The 21,725-nt window shown below is 52.4% G+C and overlaps 1 protein-coding gene and 1 long non-coding RNA gene across 5 annotated transcripts in view; one reads left to right on the top strand and one right to left on the bottom strand.

The window, feature by feature from the left end:
- MLLT1 (MLLT1 super elongation complex subunit) overlaps window positions 1-21,725 on the bottom strand; it is a 68,615-nt gene that overhangs the window by 13,661 nt on the left and 33,229 nt on the right. Inside the window, exons 4-5 of one of the 2 annotated variants that reach the window (XM_024994956.2) lie at window positions 4,267-4,410; window positions 1,227-1,352 (exon numbers count right to left, since the gene is read on the bottom strand). In XM_024994956.2, coding sequence (XP_024850724.1) covers window positions 1,227-1,352; window positions 4,267-4,410 — 270 coding nt within the window. The remainder of the gene's footprint in view (window positions 1-1,226; window positions 1,353-4,266; window positions 4,411-21,725) is intronic. The other variant, XM_024994957.2, reaches the window with a different exon arrangement.
- LOC132345711 (uncharacterized) overlaps window positions 8,680-21,725 on the top strand; it is a 31,317-nt gene continuing 18,271 nt past the window's right edge. Inside the window, exons 1-2 of one of the 3 annotated variants that reach the window (XR_009495190.1) lie at window positions 8,680-9,023; window positions 9,957-10,027. This is a non-coding gene — a long non-coding RNA (uncharacterized lncRNA). Of the gene's footprint in view, window positions 9,829-9,956; window positions 10,028-19,679; window positions 19,884-21,725 lie in introns of those variants that run through there. The other 2 variants (XR_009495191.1, XR_009495192.1) reach the window with 2 other exon arrangements.

Genomic DNA, 21,725 nt, shown 5'->3' with positions numbered 1-21,725 from the left:
TGTCCTCAATATCCAGAGGGCACTTCCTAGGGGACTTGCAAGTGACATGCCAGAAAGAGATGGCAATTCCCGCACTTCCCACTCTGCACAGACCTCTACACAACTGTGGGTGACTGAGACAGAAGCTGCCAAGATCGTGAGTAAGAATTTTTTTTCCATATAAGTCCCACGAGGTTCAGGGGAGGACCACAGATGCCAGTACGGGGAAGACCCCGGACTCACACTCCATACTTGGAGATTCTGGCCTCACGTGTCCAGGGGGCTTAAGTCAGACAGATCTGAGAATTCAGAGACCTAGTGGCCTTGTGGAAAGTGCCAAGAAGACCTCGCCCAGGTGACAGGCCCTCCTCCAAAGCTGCTGACGAGCATCAGGCTGTAAGTCAGCCTGAGAGCTCGACCTGTCCCGCCTCGGGTGCCCCAGGCCCCCGACACCCAAGCACGAGTGGAGCAAAAACCCTGCCAAGATGAGAAGCGAATAAACTTTCAGGGTGGGTGGCAGTGAACGATTGGCAGCTGCCCTAAGAGCCAGGCGGAGCTCGGTCTTAGGGACACAGCTGTGTCAGGTGGCTGCGGGACAAGATGCATACTTGGGAACTTCTGCGTCCACCGCGATACCAGCCCGAGGGCTTGAGGCCATGCTGTGATAGTTCAGAGAGGGAGGTGTTGGGAGGACAGAGCACCCCCTGCCTGACCAGCTGAAAGAAGATGATGAAACATTTCTTCTTGGGGCAAATAGCGTGCTTGCCCACATGGTTCTACCTGGCCCTTCCCCCAAGTAAGCTCTCTGCAGAGAACTGCTGACAAAGTAGAAAGCGGAGCCTAGAGCAGCCAAGGGAGGGGCGCCCAGCCCCACGGAGAGGGTGTCCGAGCTGCGCTAGGGAGCGGCAATGACGCACTTGGTCCATGGCCCCCAGCACATGAGCCTCTCAGGGTCTGTCCCAGTGGTCCTAGGCCCTCTGACTCAGTGGCAGGAAGAATAGGGCAGGCTCTTTGGCCTCAAGAGGAACAGAGAGAAGCCTGCGATCACTTGGCTGTCCATGAGGTCAAGAGGGCCAGCCTCCTGACCAAGGGGCAGGGCAGCCAGGCGGGCAGAGATGAGCTCCGAGAGGAGGCCAAGGGAGCAAGTCCGGGGATGGAAGGTCCAGCTCTGACGCGGGGCGCCCTGAGCCGGGACTCACCGCCGGGCCCCAGCGCGCCCCCAGGACTGGGCCTGCCGCCTCACTAACCTTGGAGCCGTGGGACGGTTTGGTCTTCTTGGGGTCAGAGAAGGCAGAGAGTGGAATTGTGGGTAACATGGGGTAGTCGGGGCTGGGCCTGGACACCGTTTCTGCTCCTTCAGGAATTACCATCACCTAGTGATAAAGAAGAGACAGATGTTATCAATGGGCAAGGAGGCAGACTGGAAATCCCATCGCCAAGAGGAAGCCTGCTGTGGGAGCTTCCCTCTGGGAGGGGCTGGGTGCTGAGCACTGGAGCCAAGCGGGCTGGGCAGAGAGCGAAGAAGCCGGGTCCCAGGAAGGCTGAGTGTGGCAGGCCTGAGGGCCAGCTGGAAGACGCGGAGCGTGCAAAGGAGCACGAGGAGGAGTCGAAGCCAAGCTGCCCCGCACAAGGCAGGGAAGACAAACCAGAAGCACGGCCGGGACAGGTGAAAAGCCAGCCAGACGCCCAGAGCAGGCAGCGTGGTGGAGGCAGCACCCAGGTCCTGGGTGCCTACTCCCTCTCCAGCCTCAGGCGGGTGAGCTGGACAGACATAGGGCGCATGGCCAGGCTGGAGGGGCCCCAGCCAGGCTCCCGTGGCCCCAGCCGAAGTGGGAGGAGGCTGCAGGCACGTTCTCAAAATACTGACAAGAGCGAGCTGATACTGCCAGCGGCCAGCCACTCAGAGGGAGCCTTCCAGATGGTGATGAGCCAGAACAGAAGAATAAAGTACACAAGATGATGAAAAAGACAGCATTCAGCTTGGTAGAACAGGCACCGTGAACAACTCTGAGAACCTGTGGTTCCCCAACGAACCCCAGCTTTCATCTGAGGAGGCTGAGGTCACACCCGGCCACAGCCGTGGGGACGCTGGGTTGAAAGGAGGGCGGTGGGGCCTGAGGTGGCATTGCTCGTCGGAGCCTGTCTGACCACAGCGCTCTGAAGCGGGCTCCCAGAACACGTTGGCCCCGCCAGGCGCCCAGGGATCATGCCCTCGAGGGCCCGCACACACGAAGGCCACTCGGACGTGACTGAGTAGGCAGCCCAGGAGGACAGCAGGGCCATGGGGGGCCTCGGTTTGTCCCCTCACAGCCCTTCTCCTCCTTTCATTACATCTCCTATCCCTTCAGAGGAAGGTCCTAGGCTGACCCAGTCCCAGGACACGCGTGACTGCCTCCTGTGTCCTTGCCCTGCGGTGAAAACCTGGGAGCACGTGGCTCCAAAAGAACCCATCTCACCGCCTGCCGCTGAAGGAGCCTCTACTTCTGTGCAGCTCAACTGCCGACGGGGCCAAGCATGAGACACACTGCCGAAGGCCAGGCGACCACCCGGCCAGGCAGGAAGTGGCTCAGGTCACTGCCGAGGCCAACTGAGTGTCACGCGAGGAGCGACAGGGCTCACGGGACCCCAGGGAAGGGGCTGCACAAAGAGCAGACCTCGTGGCTCACAGACAACTCACTCCTCCAGTTCTTCCAGCGCCGATGTGGACATCAACATAGGCAGCCTCCAGGGCTACCTGCCACCAGAGGGGAAAGGCGGCCCACCTGGGAAGCGATGCCCCAACACAGCGAACAGGGGCTGGGACTCAGGACTCGGGAGCCACAGTCCCCTGGAGGTCTTGGGTGGCTCCTAAGAACTGACAGCACTGCTCTGCCATCAGCCTGGAGCCTGAAGCCCACAGCCCCAAAGGGCGAGAAATTCCTGGGCAGCCGGCCAGCTCTCCGGGCAGCACCCCCAGGGCGAGGACAGCACTGGGCGGTGCAGCGCGTAGGCGCAGCCTCCCTCCCTGCTGGCACCTTCTCCCTTGCCTCCCGCCCTCTGGTTTTATGTGTTTGGATGCTGCTCACTGAGCCTTCATCTCCGCAGAGCAAACACCCTCCGTGGGCAGCCAGGGGCTCAGTGCTGCGTCCTGGGCCCTGAGAGACCCATGGACACTCTGTGCGGCTGCCTCCCAGAGAGCGGTGACCACGCAACCTTGGGGGAGCACCCAGGAACCGCTGGGGAAATACTCTGGAAAGCATCTGGCAGCGACGCCAAAGTAGAGAGGCAGAGCTGGGGAGGACCGCTGCGCCTGCCAACTCCAGAGCCGACATCTGTGTAAGGCAGCCCCCATCCCCACTCCGTGACCGGACTTTGTCAGCCGTCACGTGCAAGATTAGGGTCACACACTCATCCTTTATTAAGGACACAGCAGACCTTAATCACACATCCTGCAATGAAAAAGTGATTCTTTCATATTGTTTAAAAAGTTTATAAAAAGACCCAACTGAATTAAGTGAACAGAAAAGAAGGACTATTCCCAAGAGCCAAAGAAAGCCAAGCTAAAGGCACACACTGGGGAGGTGGTCCTGCCCTCACAACACACACACACAGGCTGTCACACCCCCAGCCGACTCCTCCATGCCAGGCACAGCATGTCTGGTGTGCTTAGCCCACATCCCCCGCCTGGCACAGTCCAGCACCCCCCCACCAAGTGGGCACCCCATGCTGCTCTCCAAGAGCCCTGACACGTGCTCCAGCCCCACCACCATACTGGGACCGCTTGCACACAACTCCCTACAGAGAACTCCCCACAGAGAACTCCCCCTGCCACCACACTGGATCGCTGGCACACAACTCCCCACAGAGACCTAAGTTCTGAGAGCCGACACTCTGATCAGGCCCGAGTCACAAGGACAAACCCCCAGAAGCCTGCATCAGCAGGGAACCCCCCAGATGACGCAGCCTCTGAGTGGCCTTGCCAATCCGGTTAAAAACTGGCTCCAGCTCCACGCCAGGCTGGGAGACTGGCCTCACACCCACTCCTGCCTCCACCCACCTCTGTGAAGGAAGATGCTAATTACCCACAGCAACAAAAAACTTCAGGATAACTAAAGACTAGTCAGTCATTTGCAACAGACAACGCCCTGGTACAGGCTAGGGATGCCTGGGTCCTCTCCAAAGCTGCTGGGTGCCGCCTGTACTACCTGCCTCTAAGGGTCTCGGGCACCCGACTACATGCTGGGAAGCCCCGGGTGCCCACAGCACAATCAGGGGCCATGTCAGGACCACAGGGAGTGGCACACTCACCCCGCCGGCCATCAGGAGCTTGTACCGGAACTCCACAGTGGGGTTGTTGAACGTGAGCTTCTCACAGCGCAGGTGGTTGACAGGTGGGTTGCCCTCCAGGTTCAGGAATAGATCGTAGGTGAAGCAAACCTTCCTCGGCTCCTCCTTGAACAGAGAAAACAAGGAAGTCCGTTTGGTGGGGCAGGAGGTAGGGACAGCCAGGGGCAGGTGGACATGCTCCCTGCCTTCTCTCCCCTCAGACCCTCGTCCGCTGGGTATGTGTCTGCCCATTAACCTGCTTACCCAAAATAAATTAACAGACTATTTGCAGAAGACCCAGCAAAGTAGGCTCCACGACAGAAATAAAGATCTGGGTGACGGTCTCAGCTGGTTAGTGAAGCAGTCGATCCTGCCGACGGTGGCCCCAGCCCCACACACACGCCCCTCAACCCTCACAGTGCTCGGCCCACAGACGGGGACGGCGCTCCAAGACGCACAGGCAGTAAGCAATGATGCCGAGCCTGGCCAGGACCCTATAGCCTCACCTGCAAGCCCCTTTCCTGGAAGGGAAATTTCTCCAAAGACATAAAAGTGACCAACAAGCACATGGGAGGCCGCTTCACACCATTAGCCACAGGGAAATACAAATCAAAACCACAGGATTCTGCTCCACCCCTACTAGGACGGCCAGCGTTTTTTGTTTTTTACATTTTATTATTTTTTTTACTTTACAATATTGTGTTGGTTTTGCCATACATCAACATGCATCCTCCACGGGTGTACACGTGTTTCCCATCCTGAACCTCCCTCCCACCTCCCTCCCCATACCATCCCTCTGGGTCATCCCAGCGCACCAGCCCCAAGCTTCCTGTATCGTGCATCAAACCTGAACTGGCAATTCATTTCTTATATGATGTTATACATGTTTCAATGCCATCCTCCCAAATCATCCCACCCTCCCCCTCCCCCACAGAGTCTAGAAGACTGTTCTATACATCAGTGTCTCTTTTGCTGTCTCACATACAGGGTGTCGTTACCATCTTTCTAAATTCCATATATATGCGTTAGTATACTGTATTGGTGTTTTTCTTTCTGGCTTACTTCACTCTGTATAATAGGCTCCAGTTTCATCCCCCTCATTAGAATTGACTCAAATGTATTCTTTTTAATGGCTGAGTAATACTCCATTGTGTATATGTACCACAGCTTTCTTATCCATTCGTCTGCTGATGGACATCTAGGTTGCTTCCATGTCCTGGCTATTATAAACAGTGCTGCGATGAACATTGGGGTACACGTGTCTCTTTCAATTCTGGTTTCCTCGGTGTGTATGCCCAGCAGTGGTATTGCTGGGTCATATGGCAGTTCTATTTCCAGTTTTTTAAGGAATCTCCACACTGTTCTCCATAGTGGCTGTACTAGTTTGCATTCCCACCAACAGTGTAAGAGGGTTCCCTTTTCTCCACACCCTCTCCAGCATTTATTGCTTATAGACTTTTGGATCGCAGCCATTCTGACTGGTGTGAAATGCTACCTACCTCATTGTGGTTTTGATTTGCATTTCTCTGACAATGAGTGATGTTGAGCATCTTTTCGTGTGTTTGTTAGCCATCTGTATGTCTTCTTTGGGGAAATGTCTATTTAGTTCTTTGCCCCATTTTTTGATTGGGTCGTTTATTTTTCTGGAATTGAGCTGCAGGAGTTGCTTGTATATTTTTGAGATTAGTTGTCAGTTGCTTCATTTGCTATTATTCTCTCCCATTCTGAAGGCTGTCTTTTCACCTTGCTTATAGTTTCTTTTGTTGTGCAGAAGCTTTTAATTTTAATTAGATCCCATTTGTTTATTTTTGCTTTTATTTCCAATATTCTGGGAAGCGGGTCATAGAGGATAAAAAATGGAAAATAGGGACTTTCTTGGCGGTCCAGTGGTTGAGACTGTGTGCTTCCAATGCAGGGGATGCAGGTCTGATCCCTGAGTGGGGAACTAAGATCCCACAGGCCGTGCCAAGATTTAAAAAATAATAATAAATTTTTTTAATTAAAAAAAAAAGGAAAATAACAAGTGTTGGCGAGGAAGTGGAGAAGCCTAGAGGGCACTGCCAGCAGGAATGTAACACAGGGCTTCTTTGGAAAAGTGGACGAGAGTCCCTCAAAATGTTAAATAGAGAGTAACTACATGACCCACCGGTCTCCTCTGGATGTTTACCCGACAGAAATAAAAACACACATTCACAAAAAAGCTTGTAAGCTGATGTCCATGGCAGCATCACTTGCTATCGTTGCCAAGTGGACACAACCCCAGCATCCACCAGCAGGTGGCTGGATGGACGTGCTGGGGTCCGGCTGCACAATGGGACGGCATCTGGCCAAGGAAAAGAACCAAGCACTGACACGTGTCGAGACAGGGACGGGCCTCAACACCACCATGCTCAGGGGGAAGGCCACGCCGGTAACGGTTCCACATGCATGAAGCGTCCAGAACAGACAAGTAAGCCCAGAGACGAGAGTGGCAGTGGCAGGAGGTGGCGGGGGAGGATGTGGAAGCTGCCGGCCACTAGGGAAGAGGTTTCTTTCTGGTATGATGAGACTGCTCTGGAATTAGAAAACTATTATGACCACACAACACGGTGAATATACTCAAAACTACCAACTTGTGAATCACACCTTGAATGTTTAAAGTACTGTCTGCGGGAGAGAAGCAAGCAGGAGTCTGAGGAACCAGCAGAGGCTTCTCAGCAGTTGAGAGGAGGTGAGCAAGGAGGGCAGGGGGGTGAGGGCTGAAGGAGGAGGGCAGGGCAGCCAAGCCATCGCACCAGCATCCCTGGGCCCAGCATCTCCTGGGCCCGCCTCCTTTCACCCCTTCCTGCCGCCACAGCACACCAGGACCCCAGCCACTCTGCCATCCCTGGGCTGGCAGCACGAGGTGAGCCTGGTGACCAGGTGATGCTGGGGTAGGGAGAGGCATGGATGGCTATGTGGGAGCAGGCTTCTTAGCAAAGGGGGCAAGAATGAGGTCCCGCAATTGCACGTGAATGACTCTGCCCCCCAATCCAGGCCACAGAGGTAGAAGGTGCACTTGCCACATGACAAAGCTGCGGGCTCTGCCCTCCAGGAGCTGCCAGTCTGGTGAGGAGACCAGCAAACAGGCTCTCTCAAACCACACCAGGGCACTGAGGTGACCCCAACCTGGCCTCTCCCCTGGCAGCCCTTCTCCCCTGACCTGGCCAGCTCCCCTACAGGAAGAGTGGGTTCCTACCCCAACCACCTATACCAGACTTAGAAATTGGTCCCCTGCCCGAAGTGGACACGTGACCTAATCTGGGATGATGAGATAAGGGAGGTCCACCGAGGAGGGCTTCCCCCCAGGTCAGAAATGACACGGCGAAGAGAAGCGTGTCTCAGCGTGTCTCGACATCTCTCCTCTTCCTGACCATCTGAGACAGCACACCTGAAGGCTAGCACCAGCCACGGGACGGGCATGGAGGGAAGTGAGAGCGTCGCAGACAGGAGCCCCAGCCCCACGGAGCCACTCGCCCCTTCCTGGGTAAGGCTGTGCTCCTAAGCCTTGACTTCCTCCCCAGCAACATGGGGAGGATGAGCTACAACCACAGAGCCCAGCTCCGCACCACCCAGAAATGAAACTGCTGTCTTCCCAGGAAGAGGCTTGCCGACGGCACATGGAGACACGGGACCTATAGCCACAGGATCCCCCGGGGGCGGGGGTAAGGCTTCCAGGGGTGCTCCCCAGCTCCACCCACTGCCAAACTTGGCTCCCGAGGCTCAGCCCAGGCCTTCCCCTTGCCTCTGCCCTCTTTGGTGACTCCTACCACACACACACGGAGTTGCAGCCTGGTGGTACAGCTACAAGGCTAGTCCAGCTGCTCCCACACACACTCTGCCCCTCAGCCGGCCCCTCCTCATTCTGTCGCCCCCTCCCACTCAGCAGCTTCTGCTGCAGCCCCCTCTCCATCCACGGACTTTTAACCAGCCCTGGCCATCCCCAACCCCCTCCTTTAACACCTACCAAGGGCTGCCCTCCAACAGCCTCCGAACACTATCCTCGATAGTGTTCATCACAGTCTGCAGGATGCACATCTTTTCTGTCCCCAAGGGGCAGGCAGCACTGAGCAAGCACCAGTGTCTGCTGGACGTGCCCACATGCTCCTCAGTCCTGCAGAAATGTGTCGGGGGCCTGCAGTGTGCCCACAGCACCAGCGGGGCTGAGGAGGGTCTCCTCCCTCCTGAGCCCTCGGAGCAGTGGCCACACTAACGGGACATGGACACCACTCTGTAACACGACCCTGTGCAGCATCCCCGCAGCTGGGAGCTCTTACTGTCCCCATTTCACAGGTGAAGATGCTGAACCAGGGCCAGAGGACGTGCCTGGTACCCAGGGTTGATCGGCAGTGTGCCAGCAACGCGCTCCAGGCAGGCAGTGTTCTCTGGAACCCCTGGCTCCTGGAGCAGTTCCCACACCCACACAAACCCAGCAGGGCGACGACGCACTGGACCAAGCAGCGCCCAGGGGTAGTTCCCTGGGATGCCCGAAGGTGAGTGGTGAGGAGTAGAGCTAGGGGTGGTGTCCGGGCTGGGCAGAGGCCTCCCCCAGCACCCAGCGTGTGCCCTGCAGTGGACACGGGCCCCAACGCACACTGATGACCGGAGCTCCCTAGGGACAAGACCTGGGGCCAGAGAAGCTTAGGAATTTCCAAATGGATGGTGGACCACTTTCAGCCCAGTCACCAGGAAACCAGTCTCCTGAGAAAGCTGAGAGACAGGTAGGACCATGGTGCCTGGGAACCGGCAGCATGTGAGGTGAGGAGAGGCCAAGTTCAAGTTGCACCGGGAGGCAATCCCAGGAGTAACTCCCTTAGTCATTCCCCTGGGAACTCCAGGGCTGGCTCCAAGTGTTCTCAGGCCAGGCCCTGCACTCCCCAGGTCAGTATCTCTCTCTGGCCTCAGCAAACTAAGATGTGAAGGCACTGGCCCAACTGGTGCCACCGCCCAAAGCCAGGAGCACGCGCACCTGTCCACAGCACTGTCCGGGCAAACAGCCCCCAGCCCTGGGCCAGCTGACCAAAGCTCTGGATCAGCCCCTGTCCACCACCTCGGACCCCCAGGGCCCACCCCAAGGCCGCCTCCCTGCAGCTGGCAGGGCTGACCTGGAGGACACCCCACGACCCCCTGCCCACTGCCACTCCAGGTTGTACAAAAGACTCGTGCAGTGCAGCCTCACCAGCCGAGGAGGACACTTGGTTCCTAAGAACCCTGAGGCAGTTTTCTCTGCCCACGCTGGTCCCAGGGGCCTATTTGACATTCTCATAAGAGGCCCCAGGGTTCCCACATTCGCTGAGCTTAAAGGAAAACCAGGTAAACCCAAATCTGATGAGGGCCCAGCCTACTTGTTGGGCTGTAGGCAGAAATATCCCTAGGGGACCACAGCTTCTGAAAACACTTCGCAAAGGAGAGAAAGGGAGAGAGAGAGATGGAAAGACAGAAGATTTAAAGAAGCATTAGACAGCAATCAACAGCAATGAACTGGGTTTATCTGAATCCTGATTTGAACAAATTACTTCAAAACATGTATGTGAGACAATTCAGGTAACTTTGACATTATTGAGTATTTGACATTAAAGAATTATTGATTTACTAATTTCTAGATTTGATGATATCCATTAGGGTTTTTTGGCTAACAGTCTTATCTTTTCCAGCACAGACTGAAATCAGAACCTGACTGAGATTCTGCACCCCAGTGTGGAGATGAGCCACGCGCCGCCTGCAGGTGAGTCACTGCTGCCGCGGGGGCGGTGCTGCGCGGCCTGCTCCGCTCCCCTCTCTACTTCGGTACATGTTTTTTGGTTTTCTATATTTTAAACGTTTATCTGTCCATGGCTGGTCCCACCCCAAGCTTCCCTGCAGCTCCGCATCTGAGAATCTACCATCTAACCACTACCTGCGTGAGCCGACTCCGTCCTGCTGCAGGGGACAAGGGCGAAGGCAGGCCCAGGGCCACCCTTCACGCCCCCACACCTCCCCCAGCCAGGATCCTCTGTGGCGGGTGCATGTCTAATGCTCGGCTTTGTTGTTGGCACTCCTGCCAGCCCTCCCCCACCCCAGGATCCTCCGTGGTCACAGGTGCACATCTAACACTTGGTCCCGTCGTCAGCACTCTGCCAGCCCTCGCCAGCAATGGGCAGTTGGTGGGAGGCTTTACATGGCACCTTCTTTCATCCTCCAAAAGTTCTGAGAGTTCGTTGCTGTTTTCACGGCCCCTTGGGACAGGAAACTGAAGGTTAGTGGCATTTGATCTTTGCCAAGGTCACACGGAACCAATAAAGGTGGGCAGACACCAGGTGGGCATACTGCAGCCTTGGGCGTGTGCAGAGCCCTCTCTTCTGTGCTCCTCTGGGTCGGCCCGCGGGTCCCCAAGCCCAGGCTGACCAAGATGGGGGCTTCCAGGCAGCGGGAGAGAACTGCTGATCACTGGGGAAAGAAGGGAGGAAAGCAATCCCTGAAATCCCACTGCCAGGTAGGCAAGTGTTTGGGGAGGTCCACGAAGGCAGCTTACAGGATGACGGCAGCCCGGGGCAGGGAGGCCAGGTCCATGACAGCTGCTGTGAGCGAAGGGGCTTGCCGCGCCGGTGCACCAGAACCAGCAGGGCTAAGGGCACCGACACAGCAGAGTCCACAGACACCAAGGTTGAAACTGCCCCTCCTCCCTGCACCCCCACACTCACACACACACCAAAGTTGTTTCTGGAAGGCTGGTTACAGTAGTTACTTCAAGCAAGTAGGCTGGAGAGAAGACTTCAAACCCTTCCAACCTACATCTATCACCTCTGTGGTCATAATAAGAGAAAAACTTTTAAAGTGTTAAGGAAAGCAGTGCATTGTGGGCTCCAAACCATGGCCTTTGGGGTCTGAGACCGCTCAGATGTCGAAACAGCTCTGCTGCTACCTTGCTGTGTGACACGACCTGCCACTCCACCTCTCTGAGCCTCGGTGAGAGGAGGGAAAAAACTCCCAGGGTTCTGGGTGCACAAGGGCAGGCAGGAAGAGAGTCTGTGATGCTGGCCAGCACCGTGGTGTGGGGTGGGGTGGCAGCCATCAGACTGCCCAGGAGACCAGGAGGTCACCCGGCAAGTGAACGTGGGGACCACCAGGGCTGGGTGCAGAGGACATGGTCACCTGATGGAAACAAGTGCCCTTGTGCTGGAAGTTAGCTTTGGTTATCTGGAGCCCTAACAATTTAACACCAACAGGAGTGGGAAAGGAGCCAGCAACATGAGCACACATGTAAAATGGCAACCTGATGAAGAAACTGGGACAAAAACAGATCAAAAAGAGGAAAGGACAAAGCATGGGATAAGCCCATGGGCGCTTGGAGCTCAGGGGGACCCAGCCAGGTGTCCTTGGTCTCCTCCCCGCCCCCATCTAAGACGCCTCGGCCTTGGTGCTGTTACTACAAAGAGACACAAGAGTCAGATATGCAAAGACGCAAACAACCTCTCAACCTGGAACTGAGCCAGTCTGACCCCAGGAGAGCACCCAGGCTGATATGGACAAGCCCCTCACCACTGCCTGCACTTTGGGGAGTGACCATGCAGATGACCCAGTGACACCTCTTCTCTGGCTCATTCGTTCTTTGGAAGCATTTCTCTCCCGGGCTCCACACCTGCCCTCGAGGAAACAACAGATGCTTCTGGGGTCCCATACAGAGAATGCTACAGGGAAATACTGAGCACACGGCTGGCTGGCAGCCCCGTGACCTTCCTTGGCCTCCTCACAAAACATGCCCTCTGTCCTGGCTCCTCAGTGATCCACCAGCTAGGCCAGGCCCCCTGGATCAACCAGCAAGGTCCTCAACGCAGAGCACAGGCTGCCCACCTCCTGAGCCCATCATGGCCACAGAGAGCCAGGGAATCAAGGGGCTGTGTGGGGCAGGCGGTCTCCCCACCGGCCCCTGGGGTCGAGGGCCTAATTACTCAAGACTCACTCTCATCTGCTGTCTCAGTTCAAACTGAAGGCAGGTGGGGAACGCTGGACCAGTCACCACCAGCAGCCTGGACGCCCAGAGCCGCATCCCCTCTGGGGGATATGAAGGAGGACCTACGGGCTCAGTACTGCCCACAACAGGCGCTGGCCCCCCAGCACAAGCCAGCAGGAATGTCAAAAACATGCCTCTGAGGGCTTCCGGCTCAGAAGCTGGCCTCGCTGTTTCATCTTACTTTAAAAAAACAAAAACCTCTTTCTGAAGAAAACCACGCAAGCTGCCTAATAAAATGTACCAAGACACCCCTTTCTGTGACTTCAGTTAAAGGCACTGGAGAGAAGTCATGGAAAGTTAGTGATGGTTAGGGCTCAGGGTCCAAGAATAGCCTGTTGTGGGGGCGGGCTGGAGGGCAGGGAGGATGTCTAATATTAGCAGAAAACAACTGGAATAAATGTCTTCGTGTTTTAAGTCTCTGAAAATTGAGCTGTCTCCTGAAGTCAGCATGCACTTTAAAAAATTTTTTTCTGTTATTTATTTTTTGGCTTTGTGCAGGCTTTTCTCTAGCTGCAGTGCCCGGGGCAGCTCTCCAGTTGTGGTGCATGGGCTTCTCACTGCAGTGGCTTCTCTTGTTGCGGAGCACGGGCTCTAGGTGTGTAGGCTTCAGCAGTTTTGGTGCGCGGGCTTAGTTGCTCTGAGGCATGTGGGAATCTGGTTCCCTGACCAGGGATCGAACCCATGTCTCCTGCACTGGGAGACGGATTCTTAGCCACTGGACTGCCAGGGAAGTCCCCAGCACACACTCTTGACGTGTTTCTCTTTCTCCCCGCCAAGTATGTTGTTAAGCTGACGGTACATCTCACAGTGAAGGGAGGCAGAGACCAGAGGAAATGGGGTCAAAGTCAGCTTCAGGGAAGATTTCACAGCCCAAACAGCCCGGCTGAGGGTTCAACACCCACATGTGCCGAGGTCAGCGTTCATTCCCTGACAGACATCGCAGGGCACAGGCAGGGGCCGCCGGCCAATGTGAGATGCAGGAAATGACAGAGCAGGCATCTCTGAACTTAACCCCTTGTCCCCACCCTATCACTGACTCTCTTCTCCACTCCCTGGTTTCACCAATCACTCCAAACCAAAAACTGAGGACTAAGGGACAACCAGCTTTAATTTGAAAAAGAAAAAAAAATAAGATCAGCTCCCCCACACCTGCTCACACCCGAGACCAAGCCCCCAGACGCCCCTCTCACATGACCCCTAGACACCGACTCTGCTTCCCCAGGACACAGACAGGTACTTCCAGTCTGGCAGCCGCTGAGTTCCTCCCAGGAGGCGCCTCCCACGAGGAGCCGAGTCTGCCCAGTCATGTGACTGTGCTACCGCAAGACAAGCTGGGACAGGAACAGGAGAGGCACCTTGGCAAGGCCACAGGATCTCATGTCCAGAGAGGTAGATGGACCCAGAGGTCACAGGGATCGACGCCTCGCTGAGGGTCTAGAGCACACCCACCTACCACACACAGACCTAAGAGGCCATTTTTTAAAATTTATTTATTTTAAGCTGTGCTGGGCCTTCGTTGCTGCTCATGGGCTCTTCCCTAGTTGTGGTGCAAGGGTTTCTCAACGCAGTGGCTTTACATGTTGCAGCTCTCAGGCTCTACAGCGCAGGCGCAGTAGCTGTGGTACACCGGCTTAGTTGCTCCGCGGCATGCGGGATCTTCCCAGACCAGAGACCGAACCCCTGTCTCCTCAATGGCAGGCGGACTCTTTACCACTGGACCGCCAGGGAAGCCTCCCTGAAAGGCCTCTTACATGGCAAGTGTGATGACTTCAACATGGCCTGGGTGATATCTCCAATGCTCCCCAACATGTTCACCCCTCCCTTCTGAAACTGCGTCCCCCACCTTCACCAGGAAGAGCGTCTTCCCGTCGGCTCTGCCCCACTGACTCCACCACCCACAAGGGTCTCAGCGAGCCTGGCTTCCTAAGGGGAACTTTCCCGCATTCCCCCTTCTCAACGGGTTCCTGTGACAGGGGCAGAGTAGACCTCGCCGCCCTCAGCCCTGCTCATCCAGCGCCTCTTGCCCTGTCAGTCCGGGAGCCCACCACACGTGGGTCTGGATCCACTTTGGTCCTTTATGTGTCCCAGACTTGTAAATATCTGCTGCATGGATAAATCAAAGAAAATAAATCGGGGGCAAAAAAAGAAGAGAAGCCATTTCCCCTCCTCCCAGTAAATAAACTTTCCTAAAACCCCCCAACTGCCAAGAATAAATGACCATGGCGCCCCCTGCTAGATGTCATCTTCCTACAGGCAATTTCCTCTGCTCTCTGAACAGATGTTTCAGAGCAGGCTGTCAGTGGGTGGGCTGCAAAGACAAGCTCATGGATTTTTAGATGCCCTGTGCCAGACCCAGAGCATAACCATAAAAGAGAAAACGACGAGAAACTGGACTATCAAAACGTAAAGCTTTTGTTGGGCTAGATATACTGTTCAGAGAATGAAAAGACAAACCACAGACTTGGAGAAAATATGTATAAATCACATACTGGATGAAGAATTTGTATCCAGAGTACTGTATATAAAGAACTACTCAAACTCGACAGTAAGGAAAAAAACTAACCCAATTTTTTAAAGAAGGCAAAAATTATGAACAGCCCACTTCATTTGTCCAAAGAAAATATATGAGTTTCGAATAAATACATGAAAAGATGCTCACAGTCATCAGCCATCAGGGAAATGCAAATCAGAACCTAATGAGGCACCAATTATTATACTTCATGTCCATCAGGATGGCAACAATCAGAGATATGGAAGGTGTGGACCAGGATGTGGAGAAACTGGAACCTCGGACACGGCTGGTAGCAATATAAAACGGTTCGGTCCCCATGCAACACGATCTGGCAGCTACTCAAGTTATGGGCTTCCCTAGTGGAGCAGACAATAAAGAATCCACCTGCCATGCAGGATACCTGGGTTTAGAGAAGGGAATTCCTGCCTACAGAATCCCATGGACAGAGGAGCCTGGAGGGCTACAGTCCATGGGGTCACAAAGAGTCAGACACGACTGAGCAACTAACATACACGCACACGCGTGCACACACACACACATGGAGTTAAAAATAGGATTAACCGAAAGAGCCAGCAATTCCATCCTTAGGTACACGCCCAAGAGAAATGAAAGCGCATGTGCACAGGAAAACTTGCATACAGAATAGCTAACAAGTGGCGACAACCTGAACGCCCATCAGCTGACAAACGGATACACAATATATGGCCCATTCTGAGTGGAATAAATTCAGCTCTAAGAAGGAACGAAGCACTGGCACGTGCCACAATGTGGATGAACCTTGAAAACATTACAGTGAGTAAAAAAAGCCAGTCACAAAAGGCCGTAAAAGTGTGGGACTCCATTGATATGGAATGTCCAGAACAGGCAAATCCAGAGACAGAGAGTGGATCAGTGGTTGCCAGGGGCTGGGGGAGGAGTGAATGGCAAGAGACTGATCAATGAGGATGGGGTTTCTCTTTTGGGAGAGATGGAAATGTTCCAGTGGTGATGGCTACACAGTTCCAACTATACTAAAAACCAAAGAGGGGCTGCTCTGACAGTCCAATGGTTAAGACTCTGCACTTCCACTGCAGGGGGAATGGGTTTGATCCCTTGTCAGAGAACTAAGATCCCACAGGTCACACGGCATGACCAAAAACAAACAAAAAAAATCAGAAAAAAAAAAAAAAAAAATGAAATGTACACATTAAATGGATGAATTATACTGCACATAAATTAGACCTCAATAAAGCTATTAATGGCTTCCCTGGCAGCTCAGCTGGTAAAGAATCCTCCTGCAATGCAGGAGACCCAGGTTCAATCCCGGGGTTGAGAAGATCCCCTGGAGAAGGGAATGGCTGACCACTCCAGTATTCTGGCCTGAAGAATTCCATGGAGTGAATAGTCCATGGGCTCACAAAGACTCAGACACAATTAAGCGACTTTCACTTTACTTTTAAAGCTATAAGGAGAGAGACTACTACACGCTCATTGGAAAGACAAAGAGACAACTGATGTAACCAAGCGCTGAGCAGCAAGACCACTCCTCCACTGCTGGTGAGGGTGCCGAGTGGCAACCACAAAGTTGGACATACCTGTGCTGTGTCAGCCCGCAACTGCCCTCCTGGGAACTTACCCAAGGGGGCTCAAAATTTATGTCCACACAAAAACCTGTCTACAAATGTTTAGGGCAACTTTATTCTTAATCATCAAGACCTGGAAACAACCCACATGTCCCTCAACCAGCAAATGGATAAACAAATGCAGTATTATCCACACAATAAAGAGGAATGAACTATTCATTCATGTGATGCCATGGATGGATCTTAAGTGCATCTCGCTAAGTGAAAGAAGCCAGACACAAAGGGCTACATATTGCGTGTGTCTATTTATGTGACATTCTGGAAAGGCAAAACGCAAGGATGGAAAACAGATGAGTGGTTTTGAGGGACCGAGGGTGGGGGGAGGAGCTGACTTCAAAGGGACAGCAGGAGGGGGTCTGGGGAGGGGGGTAGGGTCTGTGCGGTGACGTCGTGGTGGATACATGATTATCATGTCAAAACCCAGAATGAACTTCACTGAAGACAAACTCAAATGATAATAATCATAACCAGGTGGGTGGGGGAAGGGAACCCAAGACAGAGCACAGACGATGACTAATGAACTTAAGTGTACACAAGTGTGTGACACAACCACACCAACAGCACTGGAGGAAAACAGAGATGTTACAGAGAACTCTCAATGGATACTGGGGGTGGAAGACGGAAAGAACTGCACGCAGACACCATACTCTTACTTCTCACAGGAATATGACTTCAAGATTCTCAAACAGCTTTCTAGACATACTAAGGTTAAACAAGCAAGCAACTACATTGCATGGAGGGAGAGCCAGGGGTCTCCCTTCAGAGAAACAAGTTAAAATAAGTTACAGGGCAGGGCGAGGGGGGATGCTAGAATGAACTCGGGGTGAGGGACTGGAGTTGAGGCATAGGTATGAACTGACGTTTACTTCGTAGACAGAGAGATGAGCATAGGTGGGAAAGCTAGTACACAGGCACACGCTTCCCAGATCTGTCACCTGAGGGACCTAAAAGCACTGATGGCCCAGGAGCAATGAACACATTTTGCTCCCAGATCTTCGTTTTGAAATACCTCCTCCAATAATAGGGCCCAAGTTCTAGTGCTTAGTCGCTTGGTCGTGTCCACCTCTTCACAACCCCATGGAATGCAGCCTGCCAGGCTTCTCTGTCCATGAGATTTCCCAGACAAGAATACTACAGTGGGTTTCCCTGATGGTTCAATGGGTTAAGAATGGGCCTGCAATATAGGAGACACAGGAGATGCAGATTCAATCATTGGGTTGGAAAGATGCCGTGGAGGAGGAACAGGGACCAAGGGTCCTTGGAAAAAGGGCTGATTCTAGGGCTGGGGCAGGGGAAAACCTAGATGAGCCAGGAGCATCTTTGTGGTGCCAGAAAGCGAGGAAGCACCCCCAAGACATGGGAACGTGATGAAAAGGCACAGGGGCTAGCTGGAGGGAGCTTCCACCTGCAAGGGGACAACAATCTGAACCACTAATTGAGTAACAACAGACCTGGATTGTAACCCATCCCCCACACCCCACAAGCACTCATGAATCCATGCTGACATAAATAAATGGCTGAATAAATCAACACACGTACAAGGCACAACTACCTTACACAATAATTCCAGCTGATAAATGCAGGAGGAATGAGTGAGATGGGAATCACCATGGAACACCAGTAATGGAGGCTAAAACTAGTGAGTGGGACTTGAATAAGAAACAAGTGAGGTTTCCCTGGTGGCTCAGTCGTAAAGAGTCTGCCTGCCAATGCAGGAGACATGGGTTCCGTTCCTGGTCCGGGAAGATCCCACACACCGCAGGGGAACTAAGCCATGCGCCACAACTATTAAGGCTTGTGCTCTGGAGCCTGGGATCTGCAACCATGGAGCCCATGTGCCGCAACTACTGAAATCCACACGCCCTAAAGCCTGTGCTCCACCACGAGAGAAGCCACCGCGATGAGAAGCTCATGTACCACAACTAGAGAGCAGGCTCAACTCGGCGCAACTAGAGAAAAAGCCTGGGCAGCAACAAAAACCCAGCACGGCCAAAAATAAAGAAATAATTTTTTTTTTTTAAAGAGGCAAGTAACCTGCATACTTTTAAATGCAGGAAGTACTACACCAACGTTAATTTTCTTTGTTCTGACCCTGTGCAGTGGTCCTGTAAGATGTTAACACAAGGGGGAGCTGGGTGTGGGTACACAGGAGCTCTCTGTATGATCTCCGCAACCCTTCCGTGTTCCTAAAGTTTCTAACATTATTTCAGAGTAAAAAGTTGAAACAACAGTCATAACTATGAGCCAGTCCATCCTGGTTGGGTTCTCAAAGATCTTTACGTATATTTGGAGCAACCTGAATTTGCAAATCTACCTCTTACTCTGACTGTGAATTTTATGGAACTGAAAGCCTTACAAAGTCTTTCCGATAAAATCTATTACCCAAACTGAGATGTGGAGTAAGTATAATACCAAACTTCAAAGACATAGTATTTTTAAAAGGGAGGTAAAGTAGCTTGCTGATTTTAAAACACTGATTACACATGCTGAACTGGTAATATTTTGTATATATGATATAGGGTTAAATCAGTTACAGTATTACAATTAATTTCACCGTTTCTCAACCTTTCTCAGTGTGCCTACTAAAAAGCTTCTATCACATACATGGCTTCCATGTTTCACTGGACAGCCAGGACACAAGATAGAATTCACTTGTTGGAACAAGAAGGGCTTCAAGGACCTCAGGCCACTTCAGGGACAAGGAACAGATAATCGGAGGAGCACTTCAGCAAGACTGTTCCTTTAATTGGTCTTCGGAGACTTTTGTCCTGGAGAAGCTGCCTCGTCCAGGCATGTTCTCCCAGGCCACAACCAACACCCCTGATCACTTTTCAAAGGAACAATTCAGCCACAGCCACGAGCTGTGGGTTGCAGCCCACCAGCTACGAGCTACAACTTTTCTGGGTCAACACGTGATCGGAGGGCAACCGTCTGGAACCCCCTGGACGAGCTCAAGCTCCCAATACAAAGAAGTTCACATCACACATTCACTCTGTCATAGCAAATCCTGTCAGCATTTAAAAACGGGCACCTGCGACTTCCCTGGTGGTTCAGCAGCTAAGACTCCACACTCCCAATGCAGGGGACCTGGGTTCCATCCCTAGTCAGGGAACTAGATCCCACATGCCGCAACTAAGAACTCACACACCACAACTGAAAGATCCTGTATGTTACGACGAAGATCGATGATCTTTGTGCTGCAACTAAGAGCCAGCACAGCCAATAAAGATATTAAAAATAAATAAAAAATAAAAACAGCACCTACCCAAGATTCACAAAGAACTCTTACATCTCAACAACAAAAATAAAATGGGCAAAGGACGTGAATAGACACGCCTTCAAAGAAGATATACAAATGATCAACAAGCACATGAAAAGACGCTTTGCATCACTAGTCACCAGGGAAATGCAAATCAAAACCACGATGACATGCCACGCGATACACACAAGGACGGAGGTAATTCTAGAAGTTATTAACAGGGAATTCCCCGGTCCAGTGGTTCAGAGAACGCCACTGCAGGGGACATGGGTTCGATCCCTGGTCAGCGAACGAATCAAAGTTATTAAATAAAAACAGGAAATAAGGGTTGATGAGGATGTAGATAAACTGGAACCCTCAGACACTGCTGGCAAGAATGTAAAATGGTTCAGCCATTGTGGAGAACACTTTGGTGGTGTTTCAAAAAGTTAAATACAGAACACCATGACCCAGCAACTCCACTCCCAGGTGTAAACCTAAATAAACTGAACACTGGTTTTCAAACAAGTACCTGTACACGTGTTCACAGCAATGCTATATATCAGAGCAGCAGGTGATTCTCAACAGCCAGCTTGATTCAGAAATAGCCCAAATGTCCTCCAACAGAGGAAAGGAAACAAATTGTGGTACAGCCACAATTACTCAGCCATGTATGTATGTGTGCTCACTCGTGTCTAACTCTCTGTGACCCCCTGGACTGTATCCCACCAGGCTCCTCTCCGTGGGACTTCCCAGGCAAGAATACTAGAGGGGGTAGCCATTTCCTCCTTCAGGGAAACTTTCTGACCCAGAGACTGAACCCACATGTCCTACATTGGCAGGCAGATTCTTTACCACTGAGCCATCAGGGAAATCCATTCAGCCGTGAAATGAATGAAATTTTGATAGAGGACAATGTGGCTGAACTCACAGTTATACAGCCAGACATGGAAGGTCACATGGAGAACAACTGCTTAGTGGATATGGGTGAATGTCTTGGGACTAGATGCAGAGGGCCGCTGTCCATCACTGTGAATGCCATTGACTTGCTCACTTAAAAATGGTTAATTTTATGTTATGTGAATTTCACCTCAATAAAAAAAAAAAGGTGTGTGGGAGTGGGTGAACTGACACACAGGCTGTACCACCAGGTGTCTTGACAGACAACAGCTGCCCCTCCAGAATCAATCTGGCTCATTCTTTTAGGCACCCGCTCAACAAATATTTATCAAGTACAAGTGTTGTCTCTTTGCCAAAGGCTGGTGGACACACTGAACAAAACCGGCAGGGCTATGCCCCAGAGAACTGACCTTCCAATGGTGGAGTCAGGCACCGGACAGGCAGACCTGTGTTCATTCCGGTACTGGGGACGGGGAGGGAGAACACGCCAGGAGAAAAACCAAGGTCAGATCTGAAGGGCAGAGCAGGCCCCTGGATTCTCCCACGTCATAACAGTGTAACCCTGGGCAGGCTCACCATTCGAGCCTTCCATCTTCCCCTCTACGAAATGGGACCATGGGACTGACCCTTCTATGGGACTATGTGACGGCTGGAGGAGCTGTTGGGGAAATTGCCTAACATAGCCATTGGCCTATTATCATCCATACTTTTCCCCAAAGTGTAAAATTACCTGAGGTGCCGCAACATTATAAATAATATTGCTCAACATTTATAACATCTCAGTGAGTGCAGAAGAACCATATGACAAAATTCAACACCCGTCTGTTATTTAAAAAAAAAAAAAAAAAAAAATTCAACAAACTAGAAACAGAAGACATAAATGAAAAGCCCATAGTAAACATCATACTCAACAGCAAAAGACTGAAAACGTTCCTGATCTTAGAGGATGCCCTTAACGAAAGGATGCCCACTTTCACCACTTTTCTACAACACCTAGGAATTCACAGCCAGAGCATCAGGCAAGAAAAAGAGAGAAAGGAAAGGAGGAAGGAAAACAGAACGAGGAGGGAGGGAGAGGAGACAGGAGGAAAGAAGGAAGGAAGAAAAACTGGAAACCACAAAGTAAAACTATCTCTGATCACAGATGATATAATATTATAT

The sequence above is a fragment of the Bos taurus genome, chromosome 7 (genome assembly GCF_002263795.3).
Source record: "Bos taurus isolate L1 Dominette 01449 registration number 42190680 breed Hereford chromosome 7, ARS-UCD2.0, whole genome shotgun sequence".
Taxonomy (NCBI): Eukaryota; Metazoa; Chordata; class Mammalia; order Artiodactyla; family Bovidae; genus Bos; species Bos taurus.
Note: the sequence above shows the minus strand (reverse complement) of the source record. Positions and strands in the feature narration are given on the sequence as shown.